The sequence below is a fragment of the Doryrhamphus excisus genome, linkage group LG20 (assembly GCF_037039965.1).
Source record: "Doryrhamphus excisus strain RoL-2023G ecotype Guam linkage group LG20, RoL_Dexc_Guam_v1.1, whole genome shotgun sequence".
Taxonomy (NCBI): Eukaryota; Metazoa; Chordata; class Actinopteri; order Syngnathiformes; family Syngnathidae; genus Doryrhamphus; species Doryrhamphus excisus.
In genome coordinates, this window is record NC_136376.1 from 5,771,741 (window position 1) to 5,796,912 (window position 25,172).

General features: G+C 40.2%; 1 protein-coding gene across 3 annotated transcripts in view; it reads right to left on the bottom strand.

The window, feature by feature from the left end:
• Positions 1–5,212: 5,212 nt before the first annotated feature.
• Positions 5,213–25,172, bottom strand: part of slc8a1b (solute carrier family 8 member 1b) — a 108,005-nt gene continuing 88,045 nt past the window's right edge. For all 3 annotated transcript variants that reach the window (XM_058058984.2, XM_058058981.2, XM_058058983.2), the window contains exons 6-11: positions 20,938–21,095; positions 20,293–20,392; positions 15,390–15,575; positions 15,220–15,309; positions 8,946–9,049; positions 5,213–8,018 (exon numbers count right to left, since the gene is read on the bottom strand). In XM_058058984.2, the coding sequence (XP_057914967.2) occupies positions 7,746–8,018; positions 8,946–9,049; positions 15,220–15,309; positions 15,390–15,575; positions 20,293–20,392; positions 20,938–21,095 (911 nt within the window). In that variant the 3' untranslated portion in view covers positions 5,213–7,745. The remainder of the gene's footprint in view (positions 8,019–8,945; positions 9,050–15,219; positions 15,310–15,389; positions 15,576–20,292; positions 20,393–20,937; positions 21,096–25,172) is intronic.

Here is a 25,172-nt window from a genome sequence, read left to right on the forward strand (position 1 = left end):
GTACCTTACACTAGCATAGCATAGCATAGCATAGCATAGCATAGCATAGCATAGCATAGCATAGCATAGCATAGCATAGCATAGCATAGCATAGCATAGCATAGTGGAACTGGTCCTTGTTGCTTTAATATTTCAGTTGGCACTCACTTATATAATCTTTGGAAAGCCAATCTTTTTAAATGTATTGTTATAATATTTGGTTATGTATCATAATACATTTTTATTTATTTTAATTTATACATTTTTATTTATACATTATCATTTTATAATATTTGGTTATGTATCATAATACATTTTTATTTATTTTAATTTATACATTTTTATTTATACATTATCATTTTATAATATTTGGTTATGTATCATTATACATTTTAATTTATTTTAATTTATACATTACATTTTTTAATTACAAATTTTTTATTTTGTTTAGAATAATTGTATTTTGGTTTTATCATACTTCAATAGGTTTTATTTACTTAGCTTACATTATTATTTGTAGGGATGTCCAATATTGCCATTAAAAATGACATATTGGTACCGTAACCGTTATTGTTTTTTTTTATAAACGTCTTAGCATATTTACTTTACAAGCTATCAAAGTGGCCCGTTTAATTTCTGGAAAAGGTTTGGAAACCCCTGATTTAAGCCATCCAATTTGGTTCCCTGCCTGCTAAAGACAAATTAGCCAGTGTGTCGTCTGTTCGGTATGTTAAAAATAGGAGTGCATATATACACTAACGTCACTCCTGTCAGCCTTACCAGCTGCTGCGCCAGCACACACGGGGCTAGCAGGCCGGGCCAAAAATGTAATTTATTTTGCTGCTTTCAAGTCATGTCAACATGCCAGCGAGCCGGATCCATGCATCTGCTTCCGGCACAGGAAGCGGGATGCTTAGATGGTGGCGCACAGAGGCACAGCTATGGTGATGAAGCAGGTGAAAGTCAAGCATCTGGCAGGCCATGGGTGGATGTACAAGAAATACTCCATAGATGCATCCGAGTGTGTTACTGTGGCCTTTCGTCTTTTATTATGACCCACGCTGTCTGATGAGTGGAAACAATGCACCCTTCACTAGGTCTTCTCGGAGATAAACACAATTCATCAGCAACGATTCAGCTGTCTCTTCCATCGACAAGACAGTTAATTAGACGCTTGCACAAATCATGTCATTGTCATCCACAGAAGAAAAAGATGCTCCACGAGAGACAAAGGACGGAGACAGAGAAAAGAGATGCTTCATAAAAATGAAATGACCTTTGAAAACAGGTTTTTTTTTTCTTTACTGCAAAAGGCTAATGTATCAAGCCTTCAAATTTAGAGGGCATCTGTGTAGCGCTGTGTAGGTCTGGACCCCAGATGCAGAGAACAAAAAAGCCTCTTTAATGAAAGTCACACAAAGTACGACAAAGCCAACAAAGGAGGGACCCGCAAGCACGTTTTCTTGAGGCAACAAAAGGCACCATAAAATCTTACTGTTATCAAGGAAAAGCAGACGGCCAGGCTGGATGGCAGGGAGACAACTGGGCATACGACTACAGGCAACAGTTGTTAAAATGTCCATAAAGTAAAGAAAAAGTCAAAGATGGAAGAAAGAACCGGCGTCTCCCAGGTACAAACGTTTGGTTTTAACTAGCCAGACAGCCAATCGGAAGCAGGAGTGCCCAGATGTCCCGCCTCCGGCCGGAGTCTAGGTCTCAGACGACGGAGACAACACAGAAGCGGAGAAGGTAAGGGTGGAACAGGAGGGGCAAACAGGAGTACAAGGTTAGCCGGTAAATAACATATAAATATCAATAAATATAATATAATATAATATAATATAATATAATATAATATAATATAATATAATATAATATAATATAATATAATATAATATAATATAATATAATATAATATAATATAATATAATATAATATAATATAATATAATATAATATAATATTATAAAATATAATATGACATATAAATATCAATAAATATCAACATCTTTTTACCCCAGAGTCACATTGAACCTATTATTAGTTTCAACTTCGGTCTTTGCTTTTTTTTTTAAATATCATTTTCCAAATATTCAAACTGTCTTCTGACAGAGTCTTTGTCAATTTTCTTTTCTTAATATAATGGCTTTATTCTCATAATATTTTTACTTTATTCATATATTATAACTTTTTCCTCAGCCTAATTTGCCAAAAAAATACATAAAAATGAATAAATACAAAATTAAATAATTTGTTTTGTTGCTAATGTTACTTTTGAAAAAAAAATTAAACTCTATGCTACTAAAATGACTAATATTATTCCTCATAATATTTTCGGAGTAATTCTACCTTATTTTAGTTTTATTTAACAGTGGTTAACTTATACTTAAATACTGTTAAATACTATTACCGGCCAGATGAATTCACAATTCTTGACAATTAGAACAGCTTGGAAGTCAACGGGCGTTATGCGACGGCTGGCGTTGGGCTTTTTGTTGTTGACACGCAAAAGACACTGGACTCGTGGTGTCTTTGAAACAGGGTATCCCAAACTTTATTTTATTGGATTTATCAGAAGTACCATGGAGAGCAGTCACAGTTGGTGGTGACACACACGCACACGCGCACACACACATAACAACTCGGTTGGTGTCTGACAAATATTAATATTAATATTATTAATTCAAATGGAAAAAAAAGAGCAACAAACTAACACACGCTGACACACATGGAGGACAAAAAAAAAACAGTTCAAGTCCTGATTACCATGATTCGATGACACAATGTGATGGAAGCAAGAAAGACCAACGTAACAACACCGTCACAGCCAAAACAATGGATAAATGCCCCGTGTGGAAATCAAATAAAAAAAGAAGAAAATAAAAAAGGAAAAACAAACTGAGCTCCCAAAAGGCAATATATGTCAATCTTCACTGTTTTGCCTTGAAATAAATATGTAGTATTAATTCTCTCAGGGCCACCTCACCTTTATAACACAGTACAGTATATACACAATAGATTTTTTTCATGACAAAATAACCTTTCCATGTACATGAAGTATCTTTCTATGTACACTAAGTATTCCTCTCTGTCACTGAATACAGCCACGGTTAGCAAGTAGTGTTTTAGCAATCGATGACACGTCACGTCTCGTCCAACAACAGCAGATATTGCCTTTTCTTTAAAGCAGGGGTGTCCAAAGTGAGGCCCCGGGGGGGCATTGCGACCCATAGCTTGTTTTTTAGTAGCTGTCTGTATAGTTTTAATAATAAAAATAATGACAGATGGACGGATTCAAACATTAATATGGATCCATTTGGACTGGATTTGTACTAATCGAGATCTTTCAGTACTCGTCTGTGTTCAATTTCACAAATATCTTTCTATTTTTGAGTTGATCATATTGGTACATTGATAATATTGTTATATTGTTTACAAATTGCTGCACGGTGGTAAGTGGTTTGCATGCAGGCCTCACAGCTAGGGGACCCGAGTTCAATTCCAACCTCGGTTTCCTTCCACATTCCAAAAACATGCTAGGTTAATTAGCGACTCCAAATTGTCCATAGGTATGAATGTGAGTGTGAATGGTTGTTTGTCAATATGTGCCCTGTGATTGGCTGGCGACTAGACCGGAGTGTACCGCGCCTCACGCCGGAAGTCAGCTGGGATAGGCTCCAGCATGCCACCGCGACCCTAATGAGGATAATCTGCACTACTGCCCACCACTGTTATTAATGAAGTATATTAGATGCTTTGTTCAGGTAGCTTAGCATATATTGACCTACATTATTTTTAATGCAAAACAATGTACCAAAGTGACCCCCCGACATCTTTCAATTTTTCTATATGCGGCACTAGCTGGAAAAAAATTTGGACACCCCTGCTTTAAGGACCAAAAAAAAAAAAAAATCAGTAATGTGCAAGTTACTCCAAAACTTAACGCTGGAGTGCAGTTCGGATAAACAAAACAAACAAAAAAAAAAACTGAATCTGTACAGCATTCGGACCATTTTGTGTGTGTGTGTGTGTGTGTGTGTGTTGACACCATGGGGAAACGGGGTACGCTTGTCTGGAATTAATCATATACAGTATGTACACACATGTTATCATTCATGCACCGTGTCAACACATTGTAGCACATTGACATTCCAAAAGGTGGGAAAATGCAGCGAGGGTTCAAAAGAGAAGAAAAGGCTCCCTGGCCACCGTTACGTTAACGTTGGCAGCACAGCAGTGAGAGACACGAACGGGCGGGTGGGGGTGGGGGCGGGGGCGTTGGGTAAGCAATCAGGACAGGTAAGACAACCAGGACGATACACATGCTGGGCAGGAGAAGTCCATCATCAATCTCTCTGACCCAGAAATCAATGTATGGCTGTAACTTCATATTGTCTGTCATTCCGACTTAACTTCCTGCTTAACTTCCTGCTAGTCCGTCCAGACATTCATCCCTCAAAATCAGTCAGGAGGCAAACACATCATCTTTTTTTTTTTTTTTTTAACATTAGGCGCAACATTGTCATTGTGTTGCACCAGTTGTTTACATTGTAAGCAACTTCAAGGAAAAAAAAACAAAAACATCGCAGCAGCCGTTTATTTCACATAAGCCGCCCCACCCAACACATAAAAAAAAAAATCAGTGCAATTTTTTTTTCCTTCACTGAAAAAAAAAAAAAATCAAACACCACAAAGTTCGACTTCTTGAGCTACGTTGAATTGTTGGCTCCTGGGGGCTCGAGCTAATGCCGCATTTAAGAAAACTGGGAATTTAAAAATTCAATGTGTGTCCGATGTTGGGACTTTTATTTGGAAAATCATTTAAACTTTATTCTGAAAACATTTTATAAGCACAAATATACAGTAAAGGAAATGTACTATTTTGAAAGCACAAAAACAGGAAGTGTCTAATTTTGTGGTCTAAATTCTTATATGTAATTCTAATTTTATTGACTTTTATAACCGCAATTTTATAACAGACCACTGGGATAGGCTCCAGCATACCCGTGTGATTTTATTTATTTTTAGTTAAAGGGGTATTGTTAAAATACATAAATTTCTTTAATATATCAGACATCCTAATATATCATTTTGAGGCCTTATTAATTATTAATTAATTTGACATTTGATTTTGTACAATTTAGGAATGCAGACGTGTTGTAAAATTCTTTTTGTGCTTTTTGTAATTTTATAATTTTATAATAAAAAGCAGACATGATTGAAATGTCTATTGATATTTTATATTTAATTCATTTTCATCCATGCAGTTTTTTGGGGTCGGTCATCAGCCATGTTTTTTTTTTTTTTTTTTGGTGCTGCTGTTGACGTTTCTGTTTACCAGCAGCCTTGAATGCATCAGTTTCCACCTGTCAAGCCTTGCGAAAACTCAGAGTGCGGAGTTCTTTCCTCTATAAAAAGACCCAAAGAAGTGGAAGTGGATGCAAACAACGACAAGTGTTCGATTCTTGCTCCGGTACAAATGAAGATGCAGGAAGTCCAACAACACCGAAACCAATGAACGGTCAAAAGTTGAAGCTACCTAACAACTTATTTTCCCTTCTGCTTTTGCACATAAAAGCGTAACTTTTTACAGTGTATAAACCATCAGCTCCATGCCAGTGAAGAGACAAATAACATCCAGAAGTTCCAATGTGGTTCTTCGCTTCTAAACAAGCTATTAAGAATTAGCAGTTTTTCTGGTGTTTTCTTAAGAAAAAGACCCATAGGCTAGAAAACCCTTTACGGATGGCAAATATTCGGATAGAAATGTGTCCCTTTGACAAAACAGGGGTAAACTGGCACTCCAAGGCCTTTAAAGGAGAACTCCCAACTGGAAAAAAAAAGGTGTGCATCATGCAGAGTTTGGAATATCGGAGCCATCACAATTGAGATATTTTTTTTTTTTGGTGTTGTGGTTTGAGTTCAGTCATTCAGGAGACCAGCGCCATTCTAGAGTCATCATTTAGAGGTTTTTGGGCTTGCTAAACTCGTCCAGTCCACGGGCCCTGCCCGCCTCCAGTTTCACACAGCAGGGTACGATTTGGAACGGATTACGTCTACTTATCTACTTACTTACGGTTGACATTTTCAAATATATCAGCTATATATATATATGTATATTAAAAAAAAACTACATCAGCAGGAAAGGTTTGGCCAAGAAGTCAGACGCATCACGACTGTACCAATCAACATTTAGTTCATTAAATTCTACTTTTTATATTGTTAACAGTCTGGAAAAACATTAGAAAATTGTCATGGTCATGTCATCTATTGAATCGTTTTGATTGGATTAGTTGGGATTATTTAGTTGTGTTCCTAAAAAAAAAAACAAAAAAAACAATCACTCAATGTCTTATAATAGTTATACTGGTACAAGTCCTGGTAATCCTGGTAAACTTAGTTCTTTGGAACTAGTGAAGTTAAAAGTTATGCAAATGCAAAATTTTACAACACTTTTCATTTATATGGGACCTTTTTTGCAACCAAATTGATTTGACATGTATGAAAAAATAGTAATTTTTGACATGATTCTATTTAATCTTGCTTAGATGTCAATTTGTGCAGTTAATTTGTACACTTATCTGTCATTTATTAGGTTTTTCCAATTAAAAATATTGTATATTTTCTCAATCTACTCACATTTTCACCAAGCTGGAAGTTTTCAGGCATACCTGAAAACACTTGGATCTTCTGTTATGATTTTTTAATACCAGGAGGTACTCACAAGAATTATCTTAAAGACAAAAAAAAACAAAAAAAAGACAAAAAAACCAAAAACAATGTGTATAAAGTCAGTGGCCGTTACTGCAAAGCCCTTAAGGATTGTGATTGGTCTGTCGGTGACCGTTTGGGGTTGTGGTTTTCGTTAAGACACACTGGGATGAAGGACAGAAGGTGGTACCTTATTATTATTTTTTTTTATCACGTAAAATTAACCTAGATATTTATATATTTATATATATTTATATGCACTCGTAATACTCTCTAACAGTTTTAAACGGTACAGCGGCCATGTTGTGTGGCCTTATTAAAGGTATAAGCACTCTACCCCCCGCCCCCCCCCTCCCATTTGTTTGATTTACATCTATAAAGCAACAGAAAGACGGCCGTTCAGGAGAGCACAACCGAAACATTCAGCTTCAGAACTAAACAAACAGGAAGTTCAGCCGTATTTACATTTTAGTTGGCCCCTCCCATTACGAGCATTTCTACAGGCCGACAAAAGCGTTTTTCAGTCTCCCGTGGCAAAAACATGACTTTTTTTTTGTGTGTTTTTTCACAGTACTCGACTCATCTTTCCCGGCAAACGCCAGCACGACGGAAATGCGAAGTCTGTCAGCAGCAGCAAAAACGCCGGCGCCGCCGTCATCCCGTGCTTGTGGTCTGCTCATGCACTGACGCACAAACACAACAATTCAGTCTTTTTGCTTGATTTCTACCACATGTGTGTGTGTGTATGTGTGTGTGTGTGTGTGTGTGTGTGTGAGGGCTATGGATGCCAAATGGGAATTTAAGACAAGTTTTAGTGGCTTCATTTTTAAGTTAAGAAAAGAAATGCATTCAAAGAACTCTTCTCATGTGCGTGTGTCCTCTTGTCCACGCGTTTCCTTCTGTTGTGTTTCCAGACGCATGAACGCATCCTCCTTCATCCGTTCATTCGTCAGTCGATCCTTGAAGGGAGGGAATGATAGACCAACCAGACAAGCTCCACGTCCCTCCACATCCACGTCTGGGCCGCCTGTCCCCGCAGGCTCGTCTCCCGCCGTCCTAGAAGCCCTGGATGTGGCAGTAGGCCTCCAGCGAGGAGAAGAGGATGTAGAGGAGCCACAGGCTGATGAACAGCATGGTGGTCAGGGCCTTGGCAGTCCGCGGCCCGCCCAGCTCGCCGCCGATCTCGGGCCGCCGCCGATACATCAGCATGGCGACGCAGATGAAGGCAAAGATGGTGAAGAGCGTGACGGAGAAGGCCAGCTTGCCCGGGTCCACCTTGAACTGGCCCCCGATGCTCTGGTGGTAGATGGCGGCGATGGACCACGCCACCTGTGTCGTAACATCAGTCTTTAACAAGCATGCTATGTGCCGCTCAACTAAAAGCTCCTTAGAATTCACTCACACCGATGGCCCTCATGACCAAAAATGCCAGCTTCCCAAAAACTGCTGTAAAAATATTGCATATTAATGTTTCCATTTTGTATGTTTTATTATTTTCCTAATATTCCCATGATTTGTATTATTGTTACAACTTCAGATGAGTCAATGATTGCCTGCATTCTTTTTCTAATGTGAAATTCCTCAAAAATTACAACTTTTATTATTACTATTATTATTTTTAACACACTCCAGACATTTAGGACAAAACAATGACAATAATAGTGATAATAATAATAATAATCACCATCATAATCATAACCTTAATAAATCATAATAAATCATAATAAATCATAATAAATCATAATAAATCACAAAAATCATAAAAATCATAAAAATCATAAAATCACAAAAATCACAAAAATCATAAATATCACAAAAATCATAATCAATCATAATCAATCATAATCATGTTAAAGCAGTCACTGGCATTTTATCCTAAATATCTGGAGCGTGAAAAATAACATTAAAAAATAAAAAATAAAAAAATAATAATATAATAATAATATAATAAAATAATAATAATAGTAAAAATAAAATAGTTTGCATTTTTGACACAGTAAAAAAAGTCTTTTAAAACTAGCTCAGCCTGAAATTTTGAAATACTAATTTAACAGGGAAAACTGGCGCCATCTAGTGGACAAATATACAAGTTTAAAATTGAAATTTGAAAATTTTAGAAAATTAATATCTAACAAATTCTACCCTTATTTCATTTAACACATCCAAAATGGCTGGGAAAAAAACCCACTGAATGGTGAGGGTCACTTAGTGTTTTAAGGGTTAAACAATCAAAGTGTTAAAGGGGAATCTACTCACCCCGATGCCCAGGAACACATTAACAGCATTGGAGCCTGTCACGTTGCCAATGGAGGCGTCGGCGTACTGATCCTGGATGGCTGCCACCTTGCTGGCGAAGGTGTCTGTGTGCGGACATAAAAAGGAGGTCATCAGATTCAAGGCTGCCTCGAAGAAGCCCAGAAGGACTGGATAAAGAAGAAGAACTACTGTCATTGTTGGCCGGCAGTGAGGACAAAATCGAGGGAAGATGGAGGAATAAGGAAAAATAATATTTTAACATATAAACGTGTGTCTGGCTATGACAAAACATTTTTAACATGTTTAATCCACATTACTATTTTGGAATATTGGGTTCACTTTGGTTAGCGTGCAGGCCTCACAGCTAGGAGACCCGAGTTCGATTCCACCCTCGGCCATCTCTGTGTGGAGTTTGCATGTTCTCCTCTCCCACATTCCAAAAACATGCTAGGTTAATTAGCGACTCCAAATTGTCCATAGGTATGAATGTGAGTGTGAATGGTTGTTTGTCTATATGTGCCCTGTGATTGGCTAGGTTAGCTAGGTTAATGCTCCAAATTAAAATGTAACTTTTATGGAGTTAAAAATAAATGCGGGCTGCATGGTGGACGAGTGGTTAGCACCCGAGTTCAATTCCACCCTCGGCCATCTCTGTGTGGAGTTTGCATGTTCTCCCCGTGCATGTGTGGGTGTTCTCCGGGTACTCCGGTTTCCTCCCACATTCCAAAAACATGCTAGGTTAATTGGCGACTCCAAATTGTCCATAGGTATGAATGTGAGTGTGAATGGTTTGTTGTCTATATGTGCCCTGTGATTGGCTGGCGACTGGTCCGGGGCTGTCCTCTCACTCGAGGACAGCTGGGATAGGCTCCAGCACCGCCCGCGACCCTCGTGAGGATAAGCGGTAGAAAATAAACAAATGAATGGCTTAACTTCAAAGCCCAAACTCGGAAACATGAATGTAAAAAGCAAGCAGGTAGCCAAAGGTCTGCGTCTCCTCTTCATTAGTGACTCTTTTAGAAGTGAGGAAATAACATGGGAATGAAAGGGAAGAAGAAAAAAAAGCATAGGGAGCGATGGTTCTCCTTGAAGCGTCAGCCAAAGTGATGGAGGAAGTAAAAAAAAAAAAAGGAAAATGGGATGAAGAAGTTGCAGAAAGGTCAAAAGGAAGAAAAGACCTCCCTTTTTAGGCGCGGCTTCCATCAGCGGTGAGCATGACGCCACATGTGACGCTCTTCGCAGCAATGTTGGGAGCGTGCGTGAAGCCACACAAAAAAAAAAAGCGAGTGAGGCTCCGGAGAGACGGCTGCCCTTTCCCTCTGTCACACTGTCAGTCAAATCACCCCCCCCCCCTTCCCCTTTCCCCAATCTCTTCCTCCGCTCATCCCTCCCGGCCTCCTCTAGTGTCATTAGGGAGAATCGCCAATCTGCTGAGTTTACTTCCAAGTGTTTTCTATCTCCCTCCTGGGGGGGCCTTAGGGGATCCATTCAGGGAGTTTCTCAGCAAGTTCACCCTCTGGGCCAACATGAACACCCACACCCCCCCCCCCCCCAAAGCTTTGAACATATTGTTTACTTGCTTAGGCAAAGACTGGCATTGTTCTTCAGGTGATATATGACAACATTCATTCATTCATTTTCTATTGCTTATCCTCACAAGGGTTGGGGGTGCTGGAGCCTATCCCAGCTGACAGCTGCTCTCCTCGTGCATTCGTGGGTTTTCTCCGGGTACTCCGGTTTCCTCCCACATTCTAAAAACATGCTAGGTTAATTGGCGACTCCAAATTGTCCATAGGTATGAATGTGAGTGTGAATGGTTGTTTGTCTATATGTTCCCTGTGATTGGCTGCCGACCAGTCCAGGGTGTACCCCGCTTCTCGCCCAAAAGACAGCTGGGATAGGCTCCAGCACCCCCTGCGAACCTTGTGAGGATAAGCAGCAGAAAATGAATGAATGAATGTTATAGTGAAGTTAAGGTTTTAGGCTTGTCATTATATGTTCTTCCATGCTTGTTCACATTATATTTTATTCAATTATATACAATTTTTTTTCTTTTGTTGCTGTCCGGATCTAAATCGAGTATATCCAGTGCAATCTTTTGTGGTGTGGGAAGTAAAAGGTTTCCACTTGGAGATCTTCCTGTCCCGAGATTGCCATTGAACGTAGATGAATGGGTTGCTAATGCCTGTACTTATTGTTGAGCAGGCCCCTATAACATGCTGGTAAGGCTATCGAATGTTGATGAGTGTAATCCTTACAACTGCACTGCTCTTTGTTTGTGAGTCGTACCCTCCATTTCCCTTGTTGTCATGGTGATGTGATCGTCATGATTTAGCCAAGTCCTTGGTATCTTTGACAACAAGCACGATGGACTGCGGTCCTCCGTTTATCTCGATACATTGGATCTTTTTTCCTTGCTTCCTCAAGTCGTGTGTTTTATTGGCGATGTCCGCGTTGCGTTTTATTGGATGTTCATTCATGTAGACGTTTGTACCTTTCAGCTTCTTTCCTTGTTTCTGTTGGTGAACCTAACTCATTCAATCCCAACCATTTTTCTAAAGCCGTCCCTCTCAGTATCGTACATTTTTGATGATTTTGATGGATATTTCAAGGGACACAGAATATTGTGTTCTAAGGTTATATAGACTAGGCTTTGGTATAAGTACATACCAAAACAACGATCATCTTTCATCAGAAGTAAAAGGTTTTTTTGACAGTTTTCCGTTCTTTAGTAGTTCTTTTAGCAGTACAATTGTATAAATACTGTAAGTCTTTGGTAGCAAAACAATTGAGTTGTTTCTGCCCTACAGTGAAATGCAGATATCAATGGTGCTGATATCCGCATCCGTCACAGTTCATCCTGGTCCTTGATTCTGGACTGCCCTGGGATTTGACCGAGGTGTAATGCTGAGCCCTGTCAAGATCACGTTACTTAAAGGCAAAGCAAAAGGCAACATTATCATCCTGTAGTACCTTGATATCGTTATGCATTCAAGTCAGTAAGCTGTGTGTGTGCAAGTGTGGTTCTTCGGTACTCCAGTAGCGATAGCAAAACTACTGCCACAAATGTCCTTTTCAGTCCCCCCCCCCCAAAAAAAGAAGTGATGTGAAAAGCTTTGAATTAAAACGTCCATCATGAATGTCTGCAGTGGCCCAAAGCGTTATGGGGCCTTTTTTCTTGCTACATCCGACTTGAAAAGGTTAAAGTGAATCAACATAATTGATTGTGCTGTTGACGCCAGAGTCTATCCACGCCAAGCAGACCAAAACGATCACACATTAGAGCCTAAGCAGAGCAACAGCATCTACCTAGCTTTTTTACTATGGGTGTCACACCATCTTGCCAGGTTAAAGCGTGATTAACTGGATATTTATAGGGCTCGATACATTGCCATGTACACGTGTGTCTGTCTTTCTCGTCTCCCGCCTCCAATCTCTCAGGAAAAGGTTCAACTCTGTGCATTGGTTTCAACACCTTGCCACATTTCATTTCATAGAACAACGGCATGAACAAAGTGACCCCTTTTATCATTCATACAGTCTCAGGGGATGGATGCGGGGCCACGAACATACACAGACTGCAGAGGAGTGTACCCGAGTAGGAAATATGTTAGTAGATAGCAATATATTGTCATTGATTTTTTTCATTGTACTTTTTTATGAAGTAAATATTAAAATCTTGTCTCAGCTGCACGGTGAAGGAGTGGTTAGCGCGCAGGCCTCACAGCTAGGAGACCAGAGTTCAATCCCACCCTCGGCCATCTCTGTGTGGAGTTTGTATGTTCTTCCCGTGCATGCGTGGGTTTTCTCCGGGTACTCCGGTTTCCTCCCACATTCCAAAAACATGCTAGGTTAATTAGCGACTCCAAATTGTCCATAGGTATGAATATGAGTGTGAATGGTTGTTTGTCTATATGTGCCCTCTGATTGGCTGGCCACCAGTCCAGGGTGTACCCCGCCTCACGCCCGAAGACAGCTGGGATAGACTCCAGCAAAATGAATGAATGAATGTCTTGTCTCATTCTCGTAGAGTCAATATTGTGTATTGTCGTGTCTGATGACACCCATACTATTTACTACAAAAACTACTTTTTCAATGATTCCTTCCTGAAACAGAAATGCTCACTCTCAGTATGTTTCTTTTATCACGCTGCACCCTTGAAAATATGTATTTTTTTCTGTGTGTAACTGTGAAAAACGAGCTTAATCATCACGGAACAGCAACACAAGATGGGATTTATTAACGACCAAAGCCAAATAACTGCAGGTCTACTGTTGTGTAACTATGATTGTGTATTGTGTGTGAGAGAGAGGTTAAGCTAATCAGGCTAAATTGTTCCATTGCGCAGTTCAACATTTTGTGCACGGCTGCTGCTGCTGCTGCTGTGTTTATTGTGACATATTGCGTATGCTCTTGCAATGTATCATGCTAATGCCTCAGCATTCTAAACTTCTCATCCTGACATGACGAATTGCCTCATGCTAATAACACCCAGCATGTGTGCGTGCAGGATAGTCATCACAGTTGTGCACATGTACAGTGTGGTGTCTTCATGTGTGTGTGTGTGTGTGTGTGTGTGTGTGTGTGTGTAAGCAGCTGTAATAGCTTGCAATCATTCTTGCTGGTGTTTCCTACTGATGGAGAATTGTTGAATTGTTGTTTTAAGGTAGATTTTAAAATAGATTTTAGAGTTCTTAATAGGCTAACTTTGCCAGGATGGGGAACCTAACTCTGTTTGCTTGAATAAAGTTGGTGTACTTTACATTGCAAACAATTAGTTTCGTTGTACAGGTGTCTTTATGTACCTAATGAATCGCATGCATCATCTGAAGTGAAATGGCCTCCATTATTTTTCAACATGATCTTGTGGATAATCTTCTCTAATTTCTCATCATGGACAAAATACTTACAGATGAAAAATGTATTAACCAATGGATTCTGCCAATTTTTTGTATTAAACAATCAAATAAAAAAATAGTATACGATGCTATATGTAGCCAAACAACAAAAAGATGCCTTCAAGAGTCAAACAAAAGGAAAATAAAAAACAGTCAGTGACACAATCACTCCTCCAAATCCAAATCCTTCCCTCTGATTAGTTTTACTTGTTTTTTGTTTTATTAAATGGTGGTAAGGTAATTTTTACAATTGTATGCCAAACAAGCAAATGTTAGGAATGTTACATTGTGACTTAAAACTACACTTTTTGGGGTGGGGGGAAGTAGTGGGGGGGTGTTGCCCATCATCCACAATCCTTATATTAAACTTGAGCACGTGTCTTTCTTATTTCTGTGCGTTCTAAAGATATACAAACAGATAAAAAGAGATAGCTCGCTCAATGGCCGCCTACAAAGACTGCTATTAAAACACCTCCAAGAAAATGTGATGGTTTTATACACGTGCTGTGACCAAGTAGTAACAGTTATATTCATGGTAACATGTTATACAGTATTGGGCCGTATTTTGGTATTTTGGCTTCCTGGGTGCTTTGATTTCAAATAGCAACATAGAAATGAATGCTAAACCTAGCATTAACTTTTCCAAACTCAGAAATAAAAACACAGCAGCAGTAGGAGCCGCTCCATTACCTTTTGGTAGGGGCCTTGACGAACTGCGGGGGACTGTGTGGTGAAGCTAGTTGCTAACCGGTTAGGATCTAGCCGGTGTGTTGTTGTAATTTGGCTAACATGCACAAGGTCACATTATATGTAAATGAAGCATTGATGGTACTTTTTGGAGTTTTTTTTAGAAGGTTTTATAGGTGGAATAGGTGATTCCCATTACGTGCATTGATGCTTTTTTTTTTTTTTTAGCAGTTTTTATATCTTTCAAACACAAATAAATGAGAAAGACATACAGTATGTGTTCATGTCTCACACAAGGATTGTGGATTAGGGGCAAAATAATAAAAAAAAAACGGTCAACTGCAGTATATATCCTGTGTATATCAATACTCTTACCTTTGATATCATCTTTTTTCAGCCCCCAATATCGGTATTGTCCCCAAAAATCCCACATCTGGGCTCTAGTTGTTAAAATCAAATGACGTGCAGAAGGGATATGAGTGGAATAAATCTAGACGTAAAAATTGAATGCCCTGAATTGCAAATGTTATGCAATGCTCCCAGAGGAGGAAGAAGACAAATCTGCTAAATGGAAGACCCTGGGGGGATTTGTGCTCATAAAGGCCTCATGAAGCCAAATGGGGAAAAAGAGAAAGGTCTAATGTCGGAAATTCGGGGATGAATTGATATCATGTGTGCGCAAACTCACCCGGTACGGATGTTCCCAACGCAACAAAAACAACAGCCGTGACGGAGTCTTTCAGGCCGACTGTGCAGCCAAAATGAGACGCCAGGTCGCCTGAAAGCACACGATCATGTGTTACTAACACACAAAGACACACACACACACACACACACGTCTTCTGGTGTTTGCTGTACCGATGATGGCGGTGAGCAGGCCGATCATGCAGATGGACACCACAAAGCACGCCCAGCCGTTCCAGTACTCTGTGGGCGGCACAAAGGCGAACAGAACCTTCCAGAAGACGGTGAGGAAGTGCATGACATAGTCGAAGCACGACGGCAGCTTCTCCTCGCCACACTCCTCGTCGTCGTCATCTTCGCCTGAAAGGAAGGACAAGAACATGCATGTCGAGGATCATTACGGTTAAGGGGAGCAATCACGTGGTGAGATAATCTGTGTTATTACGACACAAGATCTTGATCCCTTGTATATTGTAATTTTACGTGATTTTAAAGCAACATACATGAGCATTCATTCATTCATTTATTCATTATTACTATATGAATTAATTCACATTTATATTTTTTTATGTGGGAGTTCCCGGTAAAAACAACTATTGTAACGTTTTCCCATTACGCAATCCATCCCAGCAAAGCATTACATTGGTTATGCCTGCCGGGGCGCTGCGATGACGTCAGCCTCCCTCTGGTGGACAGAGGCACAACTGATGAAATGCTTTCCTTTCTTGAAATATAGTCAATGACTCCATTACATATCTATATTATATATATATATATAATATATATATATATATATATAATATATTCATTTTCAGCATTTAGCACTCGGAAAAACTTTGGCCACCATTTGAAAACGATAAATTATTAGTTGAAATGTATTCTCTATGTTGAGTAAGAACACTTAACAAGTCACAAACCCGATGGTTGCACTTAATAGTACGCAATATTATGCTCCAAATTAAAATGTAACTTTTATGGACTAAAAAATAAACACGGGCTGCACAGTGGTCGAGTGGCTAGCGCCGAGTTCAATTCCACCCTCAAGCCATCTCTGTGTGGAGTTTGCATGATCTCCCCGTGCATGCATGGGTTTTCTCCGGGTACTCCGGTTTCCTCCCACATTCCAAAAACATGCTAGGTTAATACCATAGGTATGAATGTGAGTGTGAATGGTTGTTTGTCTATATGTGCCCTGTGATTGGCTGGCCACCAGTCCAGGGTGTACCCCGCCTCTCGCCAGAAGTCAGCAGGAATAGGCTCCAGCATCCCCCGCGACCCTTGTGAGGAAAAGCGGTAGAAAATGAATGAATGAAAAAAATAAGCGTTTCCTATTTCAGGGTGAGAACTTGGCGCTAATCATCTCATTAAGTGTAAATGGAAGGGAGAGGAGAAGGTCACGGTAAAAAGACAGCCTGTGTACCTCCACAGTGTGTGTTAATTATAAAGGACATCCACTGGAAGTCACAGCAGGAGAGCAAGAATATGGTGCGTGGGACTGGACAATATTTCACAGTGAACATTTAAAGTGAAATTAGCACCAAAAGTTGTGAAATCAACAACTTTTTTTTTTTGACGTTTTCTTCTTTAAAAGCGGCGCTTTGTGTGTAGCAGACTTCCAACAACTCCACAGTCACTATCCATGACAGAGGATGAGACAGAGAGCGAAGTTTCATGTCAGCGTTCAGGCAAGCGCATAGAAAATAAAACTAAACTGCAGCATTCTTGGCACGTGTCAAGATGTGCGCTCAAGGGCACCGCACTCTGAATCCCAAGCGGAGGTGAGAGCACTCACTCTTTTCGCAAATGCATGCACCGACTACACAAACAAACACACTTTGTCATTAATGATCACAGTCAAGTGATTGAAATAAGATACCATGCTTCTCAAGTTAAAAAGCAATCGACTTGAGTAGACGTCTGACATCCAAGCATCCCACTTTTTGAACGTTCTTCATTGACAAATCTTAAGAAAATTATTATAGCTGAATTTGACTTGCTAATTTTCAGATTTGCCTGTGTCTGGCAGCTTGAATTCCAACTTAAAAGCCTCCCTGCAGCAGTATGACAGCCCGTTGAGTGTGTGTGTGTGTGTGTGTGTGTGTGCGTGCATGACATGCTGCTGTTTTTAATTCATATTACATTTATATCAGCTAGTCCAGCCATAATTTGATCGTCGCCTCCATGGTAAACATCATCATTAAGAGCAGCGTGTCAATCACTGAGCATGTCAACACATCTTACCATCATGCCGTCCCTAGTCTAACCTCATCACTGAACAACGTATATGGATCGTATGTGCAGACAATCATGTTTGATTGTAACGACTTCAACGCACCCTCGCAATGTTGTCCACTCATTCCCCTGATTGGATGTCATCAGAGGAGGTGTGTGGTATTGTCTGCACAGCACTCAGTGGCCTTTAATCAAACAGTCAAGATTTAGCTTGTACAGAAAGGGGTACAAACCACCACATTATCGTTTATGCATAATAATTTATTGACAATGTCGAATACAATCACAAAAACAATTTTTATTTTTCTGTCGAATATAGCTACCATTGAATGCTAGCGTTTAACACCATAATAAAAGTCAACCAAGTGTGATCGTAAAGACCAAAAAATATGCTCAAGTTAAAACAACAACATAAATCTCCCTAAAGTTGGTTTGGGACATATTTGGAGCATACAACTGTCCAAATTTTCTTGTTAATTCACAGTGTCTATGAAAGAATGAGGGGACCAAGGATAGATCCCTGAGAAACCAGCATATTATCGTGTATGCATAATAATTTATTGCCACTGTCAAATACATTTCATTCATTTTCTACCGCTTATCCTCACGAGGGTCGCAGGGGTGCTGGAGCCTATCCCAGCTGTCTTCGGGCGAGAGGCGGGACACACCCTAGACTAGTCGCCAGCCAATCACAGGGCACATATAGACCAACAACCATTCACACTCACATTCATACCTATGGACAATTTGGAGTCGCCAATTAACCTAGCATGTTTTTGGAATGTGGGAGGAAACCGGAGTACCCGGAAAAAACCCACGCATGCACGAGGAGAACATGCAAACTCCACACAGAGATGGCCGTGGTGGAATTGAACCCTGGTCTCCTAGCTGTGAGGACTCCGCGCTAACCACTTGACCACCGTGCAGCCCCAAATACAATCACAAAAACAATTTTTATTTTTCTGTCAAATATAGCTATCATTGAATTCTAGTGTTTAACACCATAATAAAAGTCAACCAAGTGTGATCGTAAAGACCAAAACATGCCCACACAGTGTCTATGAAAGAATGAGGGGACCAAGGATAGATCCCTGTGAAACCCCTTTAGTATGCATGGAGAGCAGCAGTGTTGCTTTAAATCTTCAGAATCTAGCCCCAGTTCCCTTTGTGAGGTTTGGGTGTCAACAGGTTGTCAAATAGATGTGCAGATCATCACAAATCCACGTAGCCATTACTCAGTGTCTTCCATCAATTACCAGAATCGAGCCTCGGGGATAATGGCCCTGACCCATCCTGGTGGCGATGCCGTGTGTTGGGTTCAGCACACTTAAAGTCACCAGGAAAAGTCATTAACCTCCGACCTCACGTTTAAGCCTGGTAATGAAGCTGGGGAGCCACAGGAAGGAGTGACGACGTTTGTGCCGATTGAAGTCAAAACAACTGATGGCATCTCAGCAGAGCCGAGGAAGTCGTTTTACGGTCCAAATGAGACTGCCTTTATGCATGACAGGTGTGATGAAACAACAACACCACGCAACGATCGCGCACTTTGCTGCATCAACATCAACTCCCACCGCCTCCGTGCTGCTCTCACAGCACGCCTCTAATGCCACGCATTTGTTGTCGCGGTTACAAGGAACAACAGCATAAACCTTCCTGAAGGCCAGTTTGAAAGATGGGCAGCTAATCAGCGACAGTACCAATTACATGAATTGACGCATATTGAAAAAAATAAGGACAGTAATACATATCACAAAACTTTATTGACATTTTGTGGCCTCATCAGTTGGATAGGTTGGGTCACCTGACCTACTTGGCTACTATTCAGATGGACTGTAACATCCAAAAGTGAAATTAACTCCTTGATCTGCTACTTTGTCCTGGTGTGCATCACTTTCACTTTCATGCATAAGGAAATGCAGCATATGTATACTCATTTAATAAGAAATGCTCCCCATATATCATGTTCAAAAATGAGCTCTATTTGCATTCATATAGTAATAATAATAGCTTATATATTCCTTTTTTACAGGTTATTGAATGAGTGGAGATTGAATGATACTGTATACTCATGATCGATCATTTGTATTATTGTGCTTAAATACAGGGACGAATAAAGGCATATCTTAATCTTCCACATGCATAAGACAGGCTGGTTAGTTGCATACACATTTATATTGAAGCATCAATTAAGGTATATGCAGTCAGCGGGGTAAGCTCCTCGGAGGCTCAATAATCATTTCAGGAGATTATTTCTTGGCTAACTGTCTGCTGGTTGCCTAGCAACAACACCCTAACAAGCCTTCGGGAAGTTGCACCTATTAAAGTCGAGCGAATGTCTGGCCTTTACATTCACGTGTTCGCACATCAATGTTTTTCAAGCTGATAGTTTCCACCTTAACTACCTCAAAATTAGTTTTTGGTTGAATTCTTAGTCAGGATTAGTGGGGAAGCTCAGAAGAAGAGACTCAGGAGGTTCGTAGAGCTGACCGACAAAGATGAAGAAGATGAACAGGTATGATAGGTAATACATTGTGTTCATCACATCAATGATTGTTTGTGGGTCGGAGGATTCTAACGTGTGTTACCCAGGCTTCACGACTGTCAAGGCAACTGCACCATTCAAAGAACCACAGTCCAATGGAATACTTCTCACAGTACATTCATTTACATTCACTCATTCATTTTCTACCGCTTTTCCTCATGAGGGTCGTGGGTCCAAACTGACCTTCTGTGCTAATTCGGACCTGACCACAATAGCAACAGAGGCGAACATCTAAAAGTGGCTTCATGACGCAGATGCCAGCGATGCGAGACTGCAGCTGCGCCGTACTTTGGTTCTTACCTGCACTGACAGTGATGGCCTCTATGAACTGGTCTCTCCAGCTGTTGGTTCCTACCAGCAGAGCCAGGTTCGTCTTCTTTATCAGCTTGTCCACCGTGTTCTGTCACAGGATGACAACAATCACATATAGCATAGCATAGCATAGCATAGCATAGCTTAGCTTAGCATAGCATCCAATGGTGATTTTAGCATTAGAGTTCCATCTATGGTAATAATAATAATCCTGTGAGCCTTGACTGTTAGTGACTGCCACTTTTTTTTATTGAACGTTGATGCCAAAAAGTCATTATAACTGAATGAGCACGACAACAAAAGGTTGGTGTGTGTGTTTGTGTGTGTGTGTGTGTACACGTGCTTTATCTTCAGCCCTCCCAGATTCATTCAACACAATTAACATCCTGCTTTCCCTCTGAAGTGCAAAGAAAAGGAGGAGAACCACCCCGCAGCTCGGCTAATTAGTGTAACCAATGTGTGTGTTTGTGTGTGTGTGTGACTATCATCTCAGTCCACCGTAAATGTTCTCTTTAATGAGTCGAAGTAGGAAATAGAGGTAGGATGGGTAAGTGCATCCGGGAATGTTAATACGGAAATGCGGTTAAAAAGTCCAAAGTCATGGTTTTTGTTCCTGCTCATTAGGAGTTTTACCTTGAATTCATAGGACTCCTCTATGACCACCTCCAGTTTGACGTGGTCCCCCAGCATGGGGCGACCCATCTCAGCGATGCGTCTCTCCTCCTCATCCTTTCCTGTCAATGCCTCCTCTTCCTCCTGCACTTCCTCCTCCTTCTGCTGCTGCTTCTCGTCTGGGCACACACATACACGCAAACGTCATATATATATTATTTAACATTAGTAAACATCATACAAGTGTAAAAAGAAGTGAGGTGGAATGTGTGATGAATGTACACAAATGGTGCATGAAGCGTAACACGCATTTTAGTACATATTGTCTTCTTGTATTACTATTGTCGACTTATTGACTTAGCCATATTGAACTGAACAGCCTGGACGGAGATGGCCAAGCAAGTCCATGACCTAATGTTACATGTTTCTAATGTCCAGACCATAGAACACTAAAGACAAAGTTGTCGGCACTGTTATGTTTTTTTTTTTTTACAACCTGACCGCTCCATCCCAAAGACATATTTATACTTTTTTTACATTTTTTTTTTTTTTTTTTTACACGAGAAGCAGAAAGAGGTGATGACACAACTCCACAATAGAAGAGATCATGTTTGGGCCATAAGGTAGCAGAAATGCATTTGATAAGAGCTTGCCATGCATCGAGTGTAGCCTGCAGAGGGTTACGTATTAAAGGGAAATATTAATGCATGCGCACACATCAAACACAGGCGTGGAAAAATATAATTAATTAGCATTAAAGCTACAGACACACAAAACCTTACGATAGGGAACCATTTTTTTATTAGCTTGCAGCACATTCTAGAAATATAATTTAACAACCACCAAAAAACAGCAAAAATAGCAGTATTTTTACCAGTATAAAGGCAAAATATGAATAGAAAATCAAGTTGTAATCCACAGGAATAATGTTGTATTATTATGAAAAAAATAATGTCACTTTGGTGGCATAAAGTTGAAATATGAAAGAAAAACATATGTAAGTTGGAATATTATGAGAAATGAACAAAAGTTGTAATTTTTGGGAAATGAGGTTGTGGAAAGTCAAAATAGGTATTATCGGAATACAGTCATAATAACAACATTAAGAAAAATGTAGAAATAGTTGGAAAATTGACCAAAACAATAGCAGAAATGAAAAAAAAAAAGTATTTTAACACATTTTCTTCTTATTTTTTGTTTTTTTTTTTAAACTTAACCCTCCATTTGTAATGTTCTGATGGGGGCTGAATATTTGAATTTTATGTTTAGGATGTACTCCAAGCTGCAAATGGCCCCTTTGGACACATCAGCACTAGCATTAAACCTATGGGACTTTAAATGGTGTAAAAATACTATAGTATTAGACCAAGAGTGGGGAACCAGCAATTCAAGTCAACCTTTTATATTTTTCTTTTTTTTAACCCTTGGTTACCATGCCGACAATGAGGCAATGCACCTTTCAAACTACCACTTAGGTAAGTGCAGTTTAAGCACACATTAGCTAACGATGCAGACTTTACAATGCGTCCACTGACGCTGATATGGAGCGGACAAATGACACAAGGCGGCCTCGTTCTAACCAACCGAAGCACACAACGAGACCCGCAACGAAACTTTAGGATGCTGACAACTAGCAGGAGGACTCTCGTGACCCTCATTAATGTTGTCTTGTTGTGGCACATGCACACTCTTAATTAGTGCAGGCCAGATGATGAGAATGTTGTGTTGCCTTACGTAACGCAACATGGAGGGCGAGAGGATGTTACTGTCAAACAAAATCTGTCACATAAAAGTGTGTGCTGGAGTGCAGATATGTGTGTGTTTTGGGAGAAGGGGGTTGTGACCCCTTGTGCAGGGCGTGCGTTTTGGGATGTTTTCCCCCTCAGCAGTGTTCCTTCCTCACGCTGCACTTTCTCCCGTTCGGAAAGAGTGTCGGAGGGCTTCAGCCTGCTGTGACCTCTCCTCCTCCTCCTCTCTCCCCTGGCCAGCCCGTTCCATCAAACACAAACAAAGCTGCAACATCACCAGGTCCTCGAACTTCTAACACAACCTCACCCTGCAAAAGCCACACTTTAATTCTGTCAAACAGCAAAAACCTACACAAAATACTTCAGGGGCTGCATCCGTATTGGCTGCAGCCGGAAAAGAAAGAAAGAAAAAATGCTGACTCAGGTCTCTCATGGTGCCTGAATGTTAACGCTGTTGTGTAACTCACATCTGAAGGCACGCAAGGGTTAGAAAGTCCCTAAAAAAAACACACGGAATAACTAGCCGTGTTTCCCACACTTAAGTCATGGACATCAGAGTGTGGTCGGGAGGCAATTTGCCCATTATTTTATAATAAAATATTATAATAAAATGAAAGCTATTTATAGTAATCCCTTCTTAGCACATTGCTTTGTGTTTTTTATGCTTTGATGGCACTATCTGCAGGAGGAAAACAGTCCTGAAGCTATGAATGCAGCAGACTGTCTCACTAGTCAATTGACTCAACGTTTTCCAGCAGGAAGATACTTTGGCAAGCTGTGATATTTTGTAGGTTTAAAAAAAATATGGTAACCTACATAGAAAGTGGTTTGATGGCATTATCTGCAGGGAAAAAACAGTGCTGCAGCGACAAATCCAGCAGAGGGCACTGCCTCACTAGTCATTTCACACAAAGTTTTCCAGCAGGAAGATGCTTTGGTACGCTTTGTAAGGGTGATTTTATGCTAACTTGCATAGAAAGTGGTACAATGGCACTATCTGCAGGGGAAAATCAGTGCTGCAGCTATGGATCCAGCAGAGGGCACTGTCTCACTAGTCAATTCACTCAACTTTTACCAGCAGGAGGATGCTTTGGCAAGCTTTGATATTGTGTAACTGCACACTTTGTAAGGGTGATTTTACGGTAACTTTCATAGAAAGTGGTACAATGGCACTATCTGCAGGGGAAAAACAGTGCTCAAGCTATGAATCAAGCAGAGGGCACTGTCTCGCTAGTCAATTCACTCAACGTTTTCCAGCAGGAGGATGCTTTGGCAAGCTTTGATATTGTGTAACTGCACGCATGGTAACTTGCATAGAAAGTGGTTCAATGGCACTACCTGCAGGGGAAAAACAGTGCTCAAGCTATGAATCCAGCAGAGGGCACTGTCTCACTTGTCAATTGACTCAACGTTTTCCAGCAGGAAGATGCTTCGGCAAGCTGTGATATTTTGTAACTGCCCGTTTTGTACTTTTTTATTTTTATGGTAACTTATATAGAAAATGGTTCAATGGCACTATCTGCAGGGGAAAAACAGTGCTGCAGCTATGAATCCAGCGGAGGGCACTGTCTCACTCGTCAATTCACTCAACGTTTTCCAGCATGAAGATGCTTTGCCATGCTTTGTGATGTTGTGCAACTGCACTTTTTGTAAGTACAATACAATATATTGTGTGACTGGAATTGTTAAATGTGCAAAACTGTCCATTTGCGTTCTTGTAGACAGTAAATATATGCTATATATACAAGCTGTACCCTGACTACTCTAACATACAGTATATCCCCATTCAATTTCTATAGTATTAGTATAGTAGTCACTTGAGAAGAAACCATCAAATACAGGGGCTGAAATCTGGATAATGTGATGACTTGCACTCCCGACTCCCGATGACCATGCATGATGTAAGAACACACACACACACACACACACACACACACACCGACAGACCATAAAGATGTGTGCTAGCAGCAAGAGAAGGTCGTTAAACGTGTGTTAAATACCCACAAAGTGCTGCAGCTCTCAAAGTGTGCGGGTGTGTTTCTCCCGGAGGTGTGCTTCATCTCCTCACTGTGATTATGTTACATCCCAACCTCAGCTCTGATCCACTCATCACCATAAACACACACACACACACACACACACTGCCCTGGAAGCACTGATAGCACTGCAGTATGTGTGTGTGTGTATCTGCTTCAGTTATAGGTGGTGTAAACACATGAAATCCCTCTGAGGTTTATGAATAATAAAAGTAATAACACATTGTTAAATAAATTGATACAGTAATTTCATCATATTCTCAGGCCATGATTCAGAAATTAATTTAAATCAAATTAAAACATTTTTAGGCTGTTTTTTTTTGTCTAAACACACACAACATAAATGCAAATATTGGAACATGTGCACTTTCTAAAAAAATCAAAATGCATAAAGTGAAAAGTGCACAAAAATACGGAGCTTCTGCTCTTTCTACAAGATTTTCAAGTGTGTGAGATTTTTTTTTTGGGGGGG